General features: G+C 44.9%; 2 protein-coding genes and 1 long non-coding RNA gene across 5 annotated transcripts in view; 2 read left to right on the forward strand and 1 right to left on the reverse strand.

Moving 5' to 3' along the window:
• Nucleotides 1–8,289, forward strand: part of LOC105353778 (uncharacterized) — an 81,612-nt gene extending 73,323 nt beyond the window's left edge. For both annotated transcript variants that reach the window (XM_078936803.1, XM_078936806.1), the window contains 4 exons: nt 1–116; nt 511–755; nt 957–1,171; nt 6,165–8,289. In XM_078936803.1, coding sequence (XP_078792929.1) covers nt 1–116; nt 511–755; nt 957–1,171; nt 6,165–7,398 — 1,810 coding nt within the window. In that variant the 3' untranslated portion in view covers nt 7,399–8,289. The remainder of the gene's footprint in view (nt 117–510; nt 756–956; nt 1,172–6,164) is intronic.
• Nucleotides 3–9,185, reverse strand: LOC144987416 (uncharacterized). The gene is made up of 4 exons (XR_013651307.1): nt 9,046–9,185; nt 926–1,035; nt 222–780; nt 3–139 (listed from the first exon to the last, which is right to left on the reverse strand). It is a non-coding gene; the product is annotated as an uncharacterized LOC144987416 (long non-coding RNA).
• Nucleotides 8,925–19,507, forward strand: part of LOC144981190 (uncharacterized) — a 21,411-nt gene continuing 10,828 nt past the window's right edge. Inside the window, exon 1 of one of the 2 annotated variants that reach the window (XM_078936807.1) lies at nt 8,925–9,242. In XM_078936807.1, coding sequence (XP_078792933.1) covers nt 9,032–9,242 — 211 coding nt within the window. In that variant the 5' untranslated portion in view covers nt 8,925–9,031. The remainder of the gene's footprint in view (nt 9,243–19,507) is intronic. The other variant, XM_023966228.2, reaches the window with a different exon arrangement.

Raw genomic sequence — 19,507 nt, forward strand, 5'->3', positions numbered from 1 at the left:
ACCGCAGCGGCACCCAGTCCGGCCCATCAGATACTGGACCAGCAGCAGTCCGACCCACCTGAACCTCAGGATTCGGTTCATAAAGGACCCAAACGTGGACATGTTGCACAGTTCTGGTAAGTCCTCTGTGTCTCTAGCCCTAAAATACCCAGAACTGTTGGTAATCTGGTGACTTTAGAACTGCAATCATCAGAAAATCTTGATCTGTTTTAGTCCCTTACCGGATTCACTTTGGAGAATGTACACAAATACGTAGGTTCCAAGGATTAGTTCCCAAACTGACAACAGTTGTAGCGCTAGCTTTGCTAATGCAGGGAATAGTGTACTTTCCATACCATAAGACCATGGTTTCCATGGTCTCCTAAAAGTACGACAACTGGAGATGTCAGACGATTGTCCGGATTCTGGCGTGGATGTTAACAGACTTCTTCCAGGATCCAAACAGACCAGTTCATCACTGAATGATGAACCGTTTGAGGATCTTCTCAATGAATTTGGTTTTTCTCCTAGTTTTGCAAAACACAATTGTCCGGGACCTCAGCTTTCCTCAAAGTCTTCAAGAGTCAGAATTCGTGGATCTGATCAGGTCCTCCTTCCCGCCGCTGGCTGAGAGTGACAAAGACTTTGAGATCCACACCCTCAACCGTAGTAAGAGGCTGATAAAGCTGCCGGTCAAAACATTGTCTCCCAGGGAGATCGTCAGAAGCATGAAGTCCAACGCGCGTCAGGCCACTGTCCTCTTCATCAAGCTGAAGGTAGGTACTGGTTGAGCGAGACCTGCTGGAAAAGCAGGAACAAAAAACTGTACATCACACCGTTGTCTGAGAACATTTAGAACCAAATGTACACATCTTGTGGGCGTGGCCTAATGGCTTTGCAGCTGCTCATTGCCATTATTAGCTTAACAGCTGCTTAAAAGCCTTACATGCTGTTTGTGAAACGTTCAACACTTGCAGAGGCCAGAAGCTGAGAAGAAGTCAGAGGAAACGTCTGAAGAGAAACTCAAAGGAACATCTGAGGAGATCAAGGAGAAATCTGAGGAGGAGAAAGAGGAGAAGCCGGAGGAGGACAATGAGGAGATGGAAGATTCCCACGTATCAACAGTAGAGGACACACCTTCATCTACTGATGCTGTACCAGAAGAAGAGGATGTAGCTGGACCGAGTTCAAGGTAATTGACATTTGCTAACCATGGCCACATTCCTTATATAGTCATATCCTATGTTATCTTATTTCGTTCAGCTCCAACCAGGGATCCATGTATGGAATTTTCACACAAATATATGAACAGAAGTGTATACAATAATAATAAAAGTAATACATTTTTTTAAAAAGTATGTGCTTTACATTTAGAAGAAAAATCTCAAAGCGCCACATTATAAAACATGAATAACAATAATTTACAAATAACAAAGAGAAAACAACAAAAAATTAGTAAAAATAATTACCGTAATTTCCGGACTATAAGCCGCTACTTTTTTCCTGCGCTTGCAGCCCTGTGGCTTATTCAGTGACGCCGCTAATTTATGGATTTAATTGGCGGCCGCCATGTACGTACTTTCGGACTCTGAATGGTTTGAATTCTTTATCTAACACCAAGCACAAGTCATTTGTTTTTCAACACACTGAACAGCCAAACAGCATGGACCTCACTTCAGGTCTTAGACACTTCAGTCTAGGGCTGAAACGATTCCTCGAGTTACTCGAGTTACTCGATTACAAAAATTCCTCGAGGCAAAAACTCTGCCTCGAAACCTCGTTAAATTCCTATGACGCGCACTATACGCGCGGCGCAGGGATTTGATTGTGCCACATGGACCGTTTATTCACACGGACCTTTTGAATTTAGTTGGCGCGATGGCGGAGAATAGATCTATAAATAAACGGCATAAATTGTCTAAAGTGTGGGATCATTACACACTTAATAAAGAAGAGAACAAGGTGCAGTGTCTCTACGGCAAAATAGAGCTGGCATACCACAACAGCACATCTTCCATGATTCAGCATCTGAACAGAAGACATCTGCGCGACCGCTGGAGCCCCGACGCCTTAGGCGCGGGACCCGCGCGTGGCTCCGGCAGCGAGCGAGCGAGCGAGTGGTGGTGTCAGCCGCTCCGCGGCGACCAGCGCGGGCCGCCTCGGCGGGCGGCGAGAGCCCCTAGCTGCGGTATTCAGGCGACCGGGCCTGCTTTGAACACTTTTTTCAAAACGCTTCGGACCCCGCGGGACACTCAGCTAAGAGCATCGAGGGGGCGCCGAGAGGCAGGGGCTGGGACAGGCGGTAGCTCACCTTTCGGCGGACCGCGAGGCTTCTTTAAGCATTGCAAAAATAACAAAAGCATTATTTTTACGCGAAATATAAACAATGATAATGATCAAATATGTTTTTCTGATTCTTTTATTTTTAATGGCCTTCCATTTTGGTGTTGTGCCACCCTTTCAAAGTCTTCTGTCCCCCCCCCATCCGCCACTTCTCAAGACCAACTTAAAAACACCAAAACATTTGCATCAGAGCGGATCTTTAAAATCAAATGCTTGTTCATTTTACAGCCACATCATTTTTGTTACGCATTATTTGTTTTGGTTGTTCAAAAACACACACGAATCGTTTTATCCGATTAATCGATCGATTAAATGCTAGATTAATCGATTACAAAAAGAATCGATAGCTGCAGCCCTACTTCAGTCATGGTTCAACAAAACGAAACACGCATGCCCGGCCGCATCCCAGAATCCTTTGGTGCCATTAGACCCAACGTGCACGTGATCGCCGCTACAATATGATGAAGCTTTCAAGTTAAAAGCAATCGTTAAAAGCAGCGTGAAAAAATCCACCATCACCAACGGGTTTGGAAAAGCCGGTCAGCTGCGTGACGGAGAGAACAGCGCATGCTCAGGAGTGAATTTACCTCTGAGTCATAGTGACTCGGCTGGCTGCACGTAAATATGTGGGAATAACATCAGCCTTTATTTTGTCGGGACACGACTGGAAACACAAATCCACGGGATCGTTTTTACGGTTTCTAAGGACTGAGCGGAATTTTGCATTGAAAAGCTCACAGCCTCCGTGTGAGCTGGAGACATGTTCTCCTGCTGCTCATCACATAGAGCTGCGGGGTCGATGGCAGTCTGATGGCTCCCACATGTAACAACTCATCCGCCCCTCATCCACAAAACGTACAGCATTGAGTCCGATTGCTCTGCACAGACACAATTTGCTCCTCCCTGGAGCCGCCCTGGCCAGAGGTGTCGGAGAAGATAGGAAGGGGAGCGCGCGGGGCGAGCGTGGAGCGCAGAGGCGTCCGCGGAGCAACAGTGTTCGTTGTGGAAGGAAACTTCTGATGCACGCGCCGCACTGAGGCGCTGGTATCACGCTGAGGCGCGCGCTTTTCAGTCGCCGCTGCTTTATTTTACCGGTGTGTTTTTTTAACTAGCCCCGTTACTCCCATAACGCTGCCGCGTCACAAGCGGAAGGAGAGCTTTTCCCGTTCACCCCTCCATGCACTGCTGCTCATTCTTAAACACGTACAACAGTGTGGCGAGCCGGGCGTTGGCCCCGCCTTTAGCCCCTAAGACTCATGGGAAATGGGGGATCGCCGATGTAAATTTCCTCATCATAACTGAGGGATGTAATGTTGATTATATGGTTACTGTTTGTAATTTTATGAATGATACCTAGATTGTCAATAAGTAAAAAAAACTAAATAAATAAATAAATAAATAAAACCATAACTGAGGAACTTGTGAACAGAATAGAGGTCCATGCTGTTTGGCAGATGTGGGTATACTCACATGCATGAGCCTGAGGCAAGGCTGACTCCTCCCACAGTGTGCTAAGGAATCACACTTATTCTGGGAGTCAGGACGTGATCTGTCAGGATGACCATCTTGCCTAATGCATGCGGCTTTTACTCCGACGCGGCTTGTGTATGTTTAAAAATAGTTAAACACGTGAAAATAGGTGGGTGCGGCTTGTAATCGGGTGCGCTTTGTAGTCCAGAATTTACGGTGCTAAAAAGGGAAGGAAGCTTTTTTTTCAAGGTGTCCGGCCTTTGTGGGGCTCTGAGGGATTCTGGGAAGTTGTTCCAGAGTCCAGGAGCAGCAGCCTAAAAGGCTCTGTCTCCTATTGTGGTTAGCCTGGTCCTTGGTTGGTGAAGGCAATGAGTGAAATTTGATCGGAGGAGTCCTTTAAAATGCGTGCGGGGAAAGGAGCTCAATAAAGTAGTCAGGGGCAGTTCCATGAACGTATTGGTAGGTGAGGAGACAGAGTTTGTAATGAATTCTGGAACGGATGGGCAACCAGCGAAGTGAGAGCATTGCAGTAATCTAGTCTGGAGGAGATAAATGCATGGATCAGTTTTCCTGCATCAGAATGGGTGAATAAAGGGCGGAGCTTTGCAATATTTTTAAGATAGAGAAAAGACACTTTGGAGAGGTGACATATGTAATGATCAAATGTGAGTTGATTTCAACCCAAGAGTTATCACAGGTGAAGAGAGCGGAATTTTGTGACGAGACACCAGAATGCTTTTGGTGGAGGATGTTTTGATCTGGTACCAATTAATATGGCTTCAGTCTTGTTGCTGTGGAATTGGAGAGAGTTTTCAGCCATCCATGCGTCTATCTCTTCTAGACATGCCTGGAGGGCAGAAAAAGTTAGGGGGGGACTGGGGTCCATTTTTACATATAACTGTGTGTCATCGGCATAGCAGTGGAATGAAATGTTGTGTTCACGGATGATTTGTCCACGTAGAGATATGTAGATGGTGAAAAGTGAAGGTCCAAGAACAGAGCCTTGAGGCACTCCGCAGGTGACTGTGTCTGTGTGAGATTTTGCAGTTCCTAAAGCCACAGATTCAGTCCTGTTTGTGAGATATGATTTAAACCAGTTCACAAATTCAAGATGGTGACCTTTTCCCGTGGTCAAAGGTGAATGAAACTCACATTTTGCTACAAAACAGCCACCATGGCATAAATCGTGTGGCCATCGTATAATAATATTGCTTTCGATATTGTTTGTTTTTTTGGTTTTTTTTGCTCCATAAGCAATTACAGCCCCATTAAATTTGTGTGTGCATTTGTGTGATATGGGGGGGTGGTTGGCATAGGCAACATTCACTTTTACCAGGTACCAGGGGTGTGCAAATTCTCCAGCATTTGGTAGGTGTTACATTTTTGGTGCAGGAAGGAGGAAGAAAAAGAAACGTAATGGTAAACATTCCGATTACAATATAGACGTTTCTGGAGTCCGGTTGAGTTTGTCTTTGGCTACGTTGACACTGCAGGGCTTAATGCTCAATTGAGATTTTTTTTTAAAGAAATCGATTTATTTTTTTTGCAAGGCCGATCACAGTTCCAATTAAATGTGAACTTTTGTGATCTCCTGTGTGACCGTGAAATGACCCAGAAGAGTACTCAACGGTGAACGCTGTACGTTTGCGGAAGTAGCTAACGTTAACAATGGATGTCAACAACAGTGTTGTCTACAGCTTAGCTCTTTTTTGCAATATTTAATGTATTTTCACACAGGAGCCAGCACAATTACAGTCTTCTCATTTTAAAAAGAAAGAGAGCAAGGTTTTTGGCCATGGCGTTTTGTGGAGCAGTGTTGGCAACGTCTGTACAGGGAAACGTGTGAGTCGCAGCCAGGAGTGGTGGGATACTGATGTGAGTGGCTTCACTGATACAGAATTTATCAGTAACTTTCGAATGACCAGATCCACCTTTAAATATGACACTTTCCATCAGGGTGCTCTGGTTCCCCAGCACCTGAAGCAGACCTGGTTTGGTAGAGTGACGTCTGAGCCGGCATGACATGGTTCATTGTCTCTCATGGGTTATGAGGTAGTCAGTAGCATGAAGGGTCTAGCCTAAGGACCCCCACTGGATGGTCTTGTTTGTTCAATACTTTCCCTGGGAAATTTACCCATACGACACATAGAATCCATTAAATATTGTTTGTGAAGTAGAGTTTGATTATTTGCTTGAGAGGGAGTGGGAGAAAGCAACTGTGTTCATTCCAATCTCTATTGTGTTTTACTGGACATCACTGATGGTTCATCCGAAGTGAGGAAAGTATTGATTTACCTGATGAAAGTAGAAATGTTCAGACATAAGACTTTGCTGTGTTCACCAAGTAATGTGAGATTTTTGCTCCTCTGCAGCTCGGGTCCACATGGTTTCAGGGAGGAAGCTGGGTCCAAAGACTCACCGGAACCTCAAAGAGACTCTGAGGTGGACGATGTGGATCAAGATGATGCCTCTGCTGAGGATCCAGAATGGAAACTGGAGTCCAAGCAGCAAATAGAGGTGAAGAAAACAGCAGATAAAACGAGTAAAAGTCTTGGAGAACGGTGGAAAAAAAGGGCCTGTAAGGTTTGTGGGTTCTTGTACAAATCCCGGGGCAGTTTGATCAAACACACGTGGACTCACATGGATGAACCTCAAAGAGTTTGTGGCGTCTGTGGAGACACTTTTGAATCTCCGGACGAGTTGAAGGAACATCTGAGAACCTATGATAAAGTCCACAAGTGTGAGGAATGTGGGAAAACGTTTGTTAATATCTATGTTTTCAAAAGCCATTTAGACCTGCACTCCAGAAAGGTGGACATCCAGTGTGACGTTTGTGGGAAAAAGTTTGGAACCAAGAGTGGACTGAGCGTTCACAGCTGGAGCCACATAGAGGAACGGCCATACAAGTGCGATATCTGTGATAAGGCCTTTGGTCTGAAAAGTCTTCTGAAGGCTCACAGGAGGAGCCACGATGAGAACCAACAATGCCACATCTGCGGTAAGACCCTCTCCAGCACCCGAGCTTTATCTCGGCACCTGACGATTCACTCTGAAAAACGCAACTTTGCTTGTGACGTTTGTGGGAAGCGTTTTAAAATGCCCTACAGTCTAAAGTGCCATAAGAAGATTCACATGGACAGAGAACGGTCGTTCCTCTGCCATATTTGCTGCAAGACTTTCCACTGCAATAGAGCGCTCAACAGTCACATGATCACCCACAGCAGCGAGAAGCCGGAGAAGCCGTTCGTCTGCCAGGACTGTGGTAAAGGCTTCGTGATACAAGCACATCTGAAGAACCACCAACGAGTTCACACTGGAGAGAGACCGTTCTCCTGCTCCCACTGTGGACGCTGCTTCAAGCTGAAGTCAACCCTCAAAATCCACATCAATACCCACTTAGGCATCAAACGCTTTACCTGCACACTGTGCGGGAAGACCGCCTCACAGCTGGAACACCTGAAGGTCCACATGAGGACCCACAATGGAGACAAACCCTACAAGTGCTCACTGTGCGACAAGGCCTTCACCCAGAGCCACTGTCTGAAAACACACATGATGAAGTTCCATCCTGGAGAGAACCCGAGCCAGAACCCAACCGGACCCTAAAGGACCTTTATCAGGACAAACCAAACAGACTTCTGAACATTGAAAGAGCAGATTCAGAAGCTGCAGACAGAAGGAGTCCAGCATGGAAAGCAGAGATTGTTCTGTTTCCATCCATCCCAAAAACACTGGATCATCTGAACAGCAAATGAAGAAGTTGGACTTTTACGTTTTCAGGATTATGATCAGGTAGATGCTGTAGACCAGGTCATTGACCAGCTCCTCCCGTGTAGTCCTGGGCTGATTCTTCACCTTCCTTAGCATCATCCATACCCCACCAGGTCAGATCTTGCGAGAGGCCCCAGTCCGAGGGACATTGACGGTCATCATTAGCCTCTTCCCTTTTCTGACAATTGCTCCAACAGTTGTTCTTTTCTCACCAAGCTGCTTGGCAATTGCCCCGTAGCCACTTCCAGCTTTGTGAAGGTCTACAATGTTGTCTCTTGTGTCTTTTGACAGCTCTTTGGTTTTGTCCATGTTGGTAGTTAGACTTCTGACTGATTGTGTGTGTGTGTGTGGGGGGGGGGGGGGGGGGGGGGGGGCAGGTGCCTTTATGCAAGCTAACCACCTCAAACAGGAGCCACTCATTTAGAATCATGAGCAGAGTGGAGTTGGACTATTTCAAAGCAGAACAGCAGGACTTTGCTGGTCAGAAATCTATCTGATCATCAAGTGATCAAATAATTATTTGTCACATTAATATACAAATAAATATTTTTTTAAATTGTACAATGTGATTTCTGAATGTTTCTCCAGATTAAGTCTCTCACTTTGGAAATGCACCTATAATGAAGATTTTCGACCCCTCCATGTTTTCTAACTTGTTAAGTTCTCCCACTTATCAAATACTTATTGACCTCACTGTATATCTGGTCTCTATAGAAAAAATAAAAATATACAATCAAAAAGTTATCAAAACCAATGAGATTACTTAAACCTTTTAATGTATTCTTTCTGCTCAGGATACCCATTGACATAACTCTTATTTGAATTTGAATTATTTTTAAATTTTCATTTCATTGATTTATGTCTGATTGATTACTCTGTTAAAAGTAATATTTGAAAGAATATTTGAATCTGTATGTATATGTTATATATACTAGAATTGCTACATTATTTTTTATTTTAAATAAGATGGTGCGAACTTTGACCGGACGCCAAGTCCTACCTTGAATGTCTTCCGACTGGAAACATTACTCAAAAGTAGAACACGTGAATATAGCCCGTCTCCACGTGAAAAAGTTAGTTGAAAAATACCAAATGGAATTTTGACATAAGACCACATTGAAGTGTCACAATTTCTCGCCCTGGCTGGTTCTTTTTCTGTTCTTGTATTGCACTGTTTCAGGTTTTGAATTTTGTGATTAATAAAGTTCTTGGGGAAAAAAAGCGTAACCCTTTTTAGACACGGCCTGAATAGACTACATAAGTGTTACAGTACCATAGCTTCGTTTTTTGCGTTTAAAAGAAAAAAGTAAAAATAAAAAGTGGTACATAAAGTTTGATCAGTCATTACTTTTCATATGCTAATGTGAAAGATCTGTTTCTACACGGACCACAATAAAGGTTACACCGTCACAAGCCTGAAACAGCCGCGAAAGTTTGTGAGCACACTCTGACAAAGAAGAACAAAAAGATGTTTTTCTGCACCACCGACAGCGAGAGCTTCTCCAAGGCCGACATCCTCCGAGGGATCATCACCGAGAAGCTCGGCATCGCCACCCGCGACATCCTGGCGGTGGTGGAGAGGACGGTGGCCGACTACGAGGAGGAGGCGTCGGGCTTCAGGCGGAGGATCGCGCGGCAGGAGCGGCAGCTGGAGCTGCTGCAGCCCCGGGTTCACCTGCGTAAGTTCTGTGCAGCGGACTTTCATCAGCTTCTATCGTGGAGGGAAATCAGACCAATGGATGCGTGCGTGCGTGCCTGCGCGTGCGTGCTTGTGTGTTTTCTGTGCGTAGCTGTGCTGCGGCCACGTGAGCCTCTGTTCGCGCAGCCGCCTTAAAAGTGTCGCGCGCCCGTATTCCATGTTTTACGGCAGAGCATGAAACTCTGTTTACATAAAAACAGCTGATGTGTTCTAAATAAACAGAAATGCTAAAGAAGAAACTACAAAGATATGTGTACTTTAAATACATGTTGTACTATTCAGCAGGTATTAAAATGTAATTTTATAGACACAGGTCATGTTGACAACTTTGAGGTTAAATAAAGGATCTCAAGTTATTCCAGTCATAAACTGACCAATCAGATTCCTCAATGCCCGCTGGCCCCCACCTCAAAAGGTTTGATTGACAAGTTGTGTCTCAATTCCTTCCCTACTCACTATACATCTGCAATTCCAAAATCCAGTGGCCCAGAAATTTCCCTTGGAACAAGCTCACTCCTCATTGGTGACAGTAGTTCCACAGAAACGTCCACTCAGACCGACTCGTCCAATCACGGTGGACGGGCACCGAATGGCGGCGGCAGAATTGGCTTCATTTTGCTGGAGCCGGATTTTCTACGGTGACTCGCTCAGTCCATGTCTACCTACAGTGGACGGTCTTCACTATGAAATGACACGTTTGATACCTGATCTACACATGTGTATTGAAAGGACACACATCTCTGTTAGGAGGAGGTTCTACTTTTGCATTTCTGTTTGTTTAGAACTGATGGGAGGTTTTCAGACTTTGTGAACGGCTCACTTAACGGCTGTAACCGTGTTCACGTGCTGAAAGGTCAAAAGACCGTGGAAGCCATTATCAGGATGAACGCACTTCTCTGAGGTGAACCGCTAAGTGCGTGACACTCCGCGTCGGATGGTTCAGGCTTCCATGGCGTGCGTTAATTTCTGATCATGCACACCATTAACCTTTACTTATCTATAGTGTTGCAGGATGTTATTGGACAGTGTGACGTCATGCCAATAATTCCGATACAAAAAAAATGTTCTGATAAAATGGACCGATAACTAAAAGTTTTAACTGTCGTTTTACTTATTATCACTACTTATCTGCTTAAGAAAGTAGGAAAACGTTTTTACTATTATATTATTCACAATCTAAGTTGAAAGCAGAAAACTCTGATTCTAGCAGCATGGAACCCAGGGGGGGCAAACTCATTTTGGTTGGGGGGCCACGCTCAAGGTGTCTGTTCCCAAGTGGGCGGGACCAGTAACTTAAAAGCAAAAAACAGCTTTGTTTATTTATTTTATTTGTTTTACTCAGTTGGAAAAAATGCCTCAACCAACATGTAAGCCTAATCACTTTTCATCACACATTCATTCACAGAGGCCTATGGATCTAAAAAAATTCATTTCACTTAAAAAAATGGTTTATTCAATTTTATACAGTGAATATTTTCCTTCTGATACTGAATCAATTCTGATAATAAACTCCAGGGGGGCTACTGAGAAAACCCTCTGCTGTGACGTCTCTTCATCACCTCTAATAAATACCTACAGCTGTACATATCTGTGATGTCGGTGCTTTCATCAATAGTGACTGAAATACAATAAATGACTGGACGTCAAGTCTCCTCAGAGATGTTGGATCTGATCGTAATCCTAGACAGACTCATGTTGGAAAAGGTCGACTGTTTTTTAGGATCAAGACTTCTGCAGCATTTTTCCATAAGTTCACCTCTGAAAATGGTTTGGATGTTTGCTCCACCTTGGAAATGACAGAAAATGTTCTTTTCTGTTTTATTGCATTATATACCCTGCGACAGACTGGCGACCAGTCCAGGGTATCCCTTGCCTACGCCCAAGTAGCCGGGATAGGCTCCGGCAACCCCGTGACCCCGAAAGGGAATAAACGGTTAAGAAGATGAATGAATGAATGCATTATAGTTAAACTGTCTGATTACTCCTCACATCTGCTTCCTTTTGTGGCACCACAGCGCCTCCCTGTGGTAGTTGTGTGTGCGACATGCGTACTTCCTCATTCTTTTCCGTCCTCTTTCTTCTTCGCTGCACACGCACATAGGACGGTACGCTGGCATGGAGTCTGTATTTTTAGTTAGCACCCCCTTTGGAAGCGGAATGAGGTACAAATATTGATGCTGTGTTTCGGTTCTTTGTACTTTTTTAAGTAAATTGGAAGTTGTTTATTTTAATTTATGGAAATATATTTCGAAGGTCCTTTAATTGGTGCATAACGTGTCGGTGCCTGTTGTGCTAATTTTGTGAAATTTGTTATAAGTGAAACTTTAATGTCTTTATTGTATTTTTCTTTAGTTTTCATGGTGCATGAGTACACGTGGTGCTTTGGATGGTTGTGACGAGGGCCGATAAAGTACACGCCTGTTGAAGCTGGAAGCGTGTCGTTTTATGCCCAAAGAGGGGCCGCTACACAACTTACCTGCAATCAGGTGTCTGTCACTGCTCCATCAGTGACGTCACGGCTGCAGTAAATGCAGACGGTTGTTCTTCAGATAATAGTTGGTAAATCTTCTCTTTTCTTAACTTCAAATGGTGAAACTTTTCTTTATGGTGAGTCTCATAGTGGAGCTAAATGTTATATTCTCTGAACACTCAGACCTGTTGATGACATACCAAGCATGCAGGCTTTCCATTCAACTCCATGGACTGATTAAACTCTTTTCATTTTTTCTGGAAAACTCCGCCCTCCACTTCAACCTTTTTTCCTTTATGACAACATTTTGGTCATTTGTGTCACTGCTGATCATTTCTATAGAAACACAACAGCAGTGAGGCTCACAGGGAACCAAACTACTGCCTACCCAGACACAGAGCGGTTAGGTTTCGCTTTGACACGTGCAAGGATGCTGTTTCACCTGTTTTGCTTTTCCTTTGCTCCCCCTAGTGGCGGAATTGCATGTTTCGGTTATTTCTTTAAAAATCATAACTCGCCACGGAAATTGACTAATAATGTGCTTTTTTTTAAACATCCTTATGGTTTTTACTCTTCGTGACAGGGGCAGATTGAACCATCTTGCGGGCCGAATGTTTGACACCCCTGATTTAAACGCATCACCTAAACACAATTCTGAAGACGTGACTCTGACCTCTGTGTAAATGTGGTTGTATGTGTGTATCAGGACACTGCTGTGTACTTTTTAAAGATTTGTGCGTCGGAGCCGTTTGGACTTCCCAGTTAGTTTGAAGTTTTGTGTAAATTGCATTTCGTACTTAAAAAGGTTTGAAATTTGAGTGGACATGTGAATACACAATTGCAAGAACACACAAATAAATCAATTCAATTCAATTTTATTTATTTAGCCCAAATTCACAACAACAGTCGTCTCGATGGGCTTCGAAGTAAAACATGAACTCAAAAGGATCATGAATACAAAGAGTTCAATAGAAAAATACTAAAATGAACTAACAAACTGACTAAGCTATACTGGCATCCCTGCCCTTAGACCACCCTTCGCGGTAAGGAAAAACTCCTAAAAAAACGGATTCTGGAAAAAACGAAGAAACCTCAGGGGTGTCCACATGAAGGAGGGATCCTCCCCCAGGACGGACAGGCGATTTACCAGAACTCTTAGAGAAGAATTAACTTATCTAAATCTACAACTACACATATAAAAGTCCAGCAGACGAGCTTCATCCAGATGGAGTTGGGGAACGGCTGGGGGTAATTCATAAGTCTTTCTCCCCCTGGAAGGGAAAGAGGGACAGTAAATGAATCACTGCACCAAAAAGAGGCATGGAGACTAAATGATGAATAAATAAATGATAGAGAATAGAGGACAGAAGGAGGGTAGAAGTAAATGAGAAAGGAGGACAGATCCCCAGTTCACTATAGTTTCCCCAGCTTCTGGTAAGGGTTAGGGTTAAGGTTAGGGGTCAGGGCTAGGCTTAAGGGGGGGTAGAGGGGAGTCTTTTTAGTAGTCTGTGGGTACGGTCGGGTAGGGTCGAGTCATGTTGAAGATGGGTTAAGATACAGGCAGGATCTGGAGCAGCATACTAACAACTAATTGTTATTGTTCAGTTTAATTTAAACACATTAACATTAAGTTAAATAATCTCTGAATACTAACTAGTCTGACAATAAGCCTGTCCACAGAGGAATGTTTTCAGTCTAACTTTGAATGTAGAAACTGAGTCGGCCTCTCTTACATGAGCTGGGAGTTTATTCCATAAAACAGGGGCTTGGTGGCTAAACGCTCTACCTCCAACCGTACTTTGACTAATTCTAGGAACCACAAGCAGTCCTGCATTTTGCGAGCGAAGTGTTCTGATTGGATGGTAAGGGACTATGAGGTCCTTAATATAGGACGGGGCCATTCCATGTAAGGCCTTATAGGTTAACAGGAGGATCTTGAACTTGATTCTAGAATCAGCTGGGAGCTATTTGCGGATGTGAAAAAATGCTGAGATATGTGAGCCTTAAATGATAAATCTGGTCAAATAAAACCCCAAGGTTTCTAACTGTGGAATTGGGGGCTATACTTATGCCATCCAGGGAGACTATCTGAGCAGACAGAGCATCTCTGAGGTTTTTAGGACCAAGTATAATGACCTCAGTTTTTTCTGGGTTCAAGAGGAGGTCATTAATTGTCATCCAGGTCTTGATGTCTCTGATGCAGGCGTTCAGTTTCTCTATCTGGTCATTCTGGTCAGGCTTCATGGATAAATACAACTGCGTATCGTCGGCATAACAATGAAAATTAATGCTGTGTTTCCTGATTATGTTTCCTAGGGGTAGCATGTAAAGCGTAAACAGGATCGGTCCCAAGACTGAGCCCTGTGGGACTCCATAGTTGACTCGAGTGCACTGAGAGGAATGGCCATTTACATTAACGAACTGATACCTATTGGACAGATAGGATTTAAACCACTGGAGAGCAGATCCTCTGATCCCTATGTCCTGCTCTAATCTATGGAGTAAAATACCGTGGTCGATAGTGTCAAAGGCTGCACTGAGGTCCAACAGGACCAGAATAGAAAGTAGTCCCTTTTCTGAGGCCAATAACAAGTCATTAGAGACTCTAACTAGTGCAGTTTCCGTACTGTGGTGGGGTCTAAACCCCGACTGAAAGTCTTCAAAGTGGCTGTTGTCCTGTAGGTGGCAGTAAAGCTGCTTAACTACAACTCTTTCTAGGATTTTAGAAATAAAGGGCAGGTTTGATATCGGTCTATAGTTGGCCAAGATGCTAGGATCCAAACTGGGCTTTTTCAGAAGAGGTTTAACAACTGCATATTTAAAAGACTGTGGCATGTAACCCGTTTCCAGAGAGGTATTTATCATTGTTAATATGGGATCATTAATTAGGGGAAAAGTTTCTTTAAAAAGTCTAGTGGGAATTGGGTCTAACAGACACGTTGAGGATTTGGAGGACGTAATAATTGATGTTATTTCCGCTTGATCCACAGCAGTGAATAATAATAATAATGGATTGGATTTATCTGCGCTTTTCAAGACACTCAAAGCGCTTACATTGTGTCCATTATTCATTCACTCCTCATTCATACTTGGTGACGGTAAGCTACGGTTGTAGCCAAAGCTGCCCTGGGGCAGACTGACAGAGGCTTGGCTGCCAGTTCGCGCCTACGGCCCCTCTGACCATCACCGGGAGCATTCATGCACATTCACACACCAGTGGAGCCACACTGGAGGCAAGGAGGGTGAAGTGTCTTGCCCAAGGACACAACGACATTTTTGGCTGGTGGGAGCGGGGATCGAACCGCCAACCCTTCGGTCATTGGACGACCCGCTCAACCACCTGAGCCACTGTCGCTCCAAGCAAGTTGCAGTGAAGCAGTCTAATGTTACAGAGGTTTCTACGGATGCCTCCATTTCTACCACTTCAGCCTGTTCTGGGCTAATAGTAGGAATAACTTGATTTAACTTATGTCTAATATTTGAGATTTTACTATCAAAAAATGTAAGAAAATCATCAGAGCTGAGAGAAACAGGAACATGTGGTTCTACTGAGCTCTGACTGCGAGTTAATCTAGCAATAGTGCTAAAAAGAAATCTTGGATTGTTTCCATTCTCTGATATTAAGGTTGAATAGTACTGGCTTCTAGCTCTACGCAGAGCTTTTTTATAATTTAATAGGCTATGTTTCCAGATATCCAGAGACTGCTCTGAACCGGAGCGGCGCCATTCTCTTTCCAACTTACGGGTTTCTCGTTTAAGAGAACGAGTTTCAGCGTTAAACCACGGTGCTACTCGGTTTTGTCTAACGAACTTAGGTTTCAAGGGGGCAACAACATGGAGTGTACTCCTGAGGGCTGGTAAGGCATCATTAACAAAGTGGTCATTTATATTAGGACTGATACTATGGGAGCTGGTCTCAGAGTATTTTCTCAGAATATCACTAAGTACTGGCTGAACTGTGTGTTTAAACTCAGACACAGAACGGTCAGTTAAGGTTCTTCTAAGTTGTTTCTTATTCACTGGGGCAGAAGGATGTTCCAGTGTAAACTGGAAGGTAATCAGAAAGTGATCAGAAATGATGGGGTTAAGAGGAAGGACACTCAGCTGGCTGATCTCTATCCCATGGGTTAGAACAAGGTCCAGGGTGTGCTTATGACAGTGAGTGGGTTCATTCACACTTTGGGTGAAACCAACATCGTCTAATAAAGCTGCAAAAGCCTTTCCTAGGCCAGGGGCATCAAACTCATTTTGGTTCGGGGGCCACATTTAACCCGTCTGATCTCAACTGGGCCAGACCAGTAGCATAAAGGCAAAAAAAACAGCTTTATTCTTGTTTTATTTACCCAATTGGAAAACATGCCTCAACCAACATGGTAGCCTAATCATTTATTATTACACATTCATTCACAGAGGCCAATGGATCTTAAATAAAATTAATTTCACTTTAAAAAATATTGGTTTATTCAATTTTATACCGCCTGAATATTTTAAATCTGACACCGAAGCAATCCTGATAATAAATTCAAGAGGGGCTAATGAAAAAAATGAAACATCTTCCTAAAATGTAAACGTCCAAACGATGACAAAATTACACTAAATTAAACTTGCAAACATTTGTGAACATAAGAGTTTGGAGTTAACGTCCTTTCTCTCCTGAAACTTCACCAGACCGTCAATATCAGGATTCAAATCCTGTGCAGCAACACATTTACTGTCATTCAAGTGTGCAAAACACAATGAAATGTCCATTATTATTAACATTCATTATTATAAGAATCTTTGCCTGGTTTCTGCCTGAATTTTGTGGTAACACCTGCCTTCTTTCTGACCTTTGATGGAGCGCCATCAGTCACCAAAATTACATCATGTGACCAGTTCACTCCAACATTGTCCAGCACAGTAACTAGAGAGCTGACTATGTCATCAGCTGTTGTTGTGTCCATCAACTCCAGAAACTCCACTGTGACGGTCTTTTCAGCGCCTCTAATAAATATGCACAGCTGTACATATCTGTGATGTTGGTGCTTTCATCAATAGTGACTGAAAATACAATGAATGACTAGATTCCTTCATTTAGCTGCCCATGATTCCTCAGAGATGTTGGATCTGATCGTAATTCTTTTTTTTTTTTTAAACTTGTCCTGTCCAACAGCTAGGCAAACAGATAAGAACTGAGGGCCTCTTGTGTTGGACATATTTTATTTTAACAAGAGGGGTTATTAATCTTCAGACAAACCAAAGGTATGTCTGAATAAACCCCTTTTGTAATTGAGGCCAAACTTTATTAATTTCAATCATGTTTGAAAATCTTTGGTGTTGGACCGGACGGAAAAGGAAAGAGGGGAAGAAGAGATAGGGACGTTAGCGAGAGGGGGGAGGTAGGAGGGTGATAATAGGAGGGGAAGGGGGGTAAGACCATGAAACAGCATAGAGCAGACAGGTTTACTGGTTGTTTATCATTACGGTATGGTTCAAATGTAGTACAAAAAGGGCGGGGCCTGTTCACACACACTCAAACTAGCTGCAAAAATGTCCACATGTCAACATGTACACAAAACAGATAGTGTTCACGAACGCATACCTATGCCTTTAAACCAACTAGTGTGAAATCTTTCATTCATTCAATCATGCAAACTATTATTGCAAAGGTGAGCTAACACCTGTGCTCAAGTGAGTGTTTATGTTCTTCTAAAATGGATGGTGGAATGTGAAAAGGAGGAGGAGCACCCAGCCACCCCCACACCAATACCCCCGCCGCAGCAGCAGCGGCAGCCGGAATTCCCCCAACGCCATACGGGAACAGGCAGGGAACAACCGCCCCCCGGGCGACCAAGACCGCAGGCCAGGGCCAGCAGGACCGCCGCGAGGCCCCCAGAGCCAGAGAGTAGGGAGGCGCAGAGGGAAAGAGAGCGCCGCCCCAGCCCAGCCAGGAAAGCAGCCCCCACGCCGCGCCGGAAGAGCCCAACGCAGGGCCCCACCGGAGAGGGACGCCCACAGCCCCAGACGAGCACCCCACCACCACCCAGGAGTTGCGGGCATCCCCCCGCCCCGACCCCAGGTACGAGCCAGGACCCCCCAAGGGAGACCCGCCCCGCACTCCAGGCAGCCACCCACCCGTCCCACGGTTGGTCCAGGTAGGAGCAAGGCAGGGGCCCGCCGCCCCCGCCCAGGAGGGGGGAACCCCGGGGAAAAAAGGGTGGCCCACAAGGGGTGTTATAAATATGGCCCGACCAGGCTCGGCCATGTTGGAAGTTTGGCGGGGCCCAGGGGCAAGGACCAGGACCCATCCCCCAGGGACACGAACACCCCCGGCTCAGGTGTAATATGAACCCCCCCACCGCGCGGAGAGAGCACCGCCGGGCCCAGGGAGCCGGCACCCAAGGGACACGGCCGCCATCGCCAAGAGGCCCGCACCCCCCACCAGGGAAGGGGTAGGGGACAGATGGACCCAGGTCCCACCTTCCTTGTAAAATGTGTGTGCGTGTATGTGTGTTTGTGTGCATGTGTGTGTGTTTATGTTTGAATGTATATATTGAAGGGGGAGGGGTGTGTGTACTAAGGGGGGTGCAGTTAAAATTGGCGAGTAGGGCACTAAGGGGACATCTCCTGATTACTCACAGTGATGTCCCCTCACCCTCCCCACCAAGGGGCCCTAAATGTCTAAGGTGCGGTTAAAATTGGCGGGTAGGGTGCCAGGAGGACATCTGCTGCTTGCTTGCAGTGATGTCCAAGCACCCCCCCTACCAAGGACCCTACATGTCTAAGGTGCAAATAAAACCGAAAGAGGGGGGGCCCACTCCATACGGCAACCATAGGAGGGGGCCACTGCCAAGTAGCCCCCCCCCAAGGCGCATCGCAGGCTAGACCCCCCCACCCCCTCACCCTAATATGAGGTTATATGAGGAAGGGGGTAAGTTGGGGACAGCTGATCGTATGATCGATCTGATCGTAATTCTTGACAGACTCATGTTTAAGGTCGACTGCTTTTTGGGGCACAAGACTTCTGCAGCATACAGCCTTTTTCAATAAGTTCACCATCAGAAAATGGATTGGATGTTTGCTCCAACTTGTTTGCAATAAGGTAGCTAGGTGTCACTGCTCCATCACTGACGTCACGGCTGCAGTAAATGCAGATGGTTATTAATCGGTCCAGCTAATAGTTGCTAAATCTTTTTTTTCTTAACTGCAAATGGTGAAACTTTTCTTTGTGGAGAGTCTCATAGTGGGGCTGAATGTTATGTTCTTGGATAACCTGTTGATGACATACCAAGCATGCAGGTTTGCATTCAGCTCCGTGAACAAATAAAACGCTTTCCATTTTCCTGGAAAGCTCAGCACTTAACTTCAACCTTTTTTTTTTCTTTTTGACAACATTTTGGTCATTAGTATGTCACTACTGATCGTCCTTCAGTGATGAGGCTCACAGGGAACCAAACTACTGCCTAGCCAGACACAGAGCTGTTATGTTTCGTTTTTGGCACATGCAGAGAGTTATGTTGTAGAGGGCTGCATTGGGATCGGGTCCCGCCGGGTCCCGTGGGACCCAACCCAAATCTCGCGGGATTGGGCGGTTTGAATTGTGCTGCGGGCGGGAGCGGAAGGCAAAAAAAAAAAACCGCGGGATCAGTGCTGCCATGAATATCTCATGAATATATAATAGCGGATTACGTTAGGCTGAGCGGCTGTTGGATTCTTATGTACTGAAGCTCCGTGAAGGCACCAGGTAGAGACGCCCAATGGCCTCTGTCATCTAACCTGTTGTTGGGGGTGTGCAA

The sequence above is a fragment of the Oryzias latipes genome, chromosome 18 (assembly GCF_053564925.1).
Source record: "Oryzias latipes strain Hd-rR chromosome 18, Olatipes_Hd-rR_3.1".
NCBI classification, from domain to species: domain Eukaryota; kingdom Metazoa; phylum Chordata; class Actinopteri; order Beloniformes; family Adrianichthyidae; genus Oryzias; species Oryzias latipes.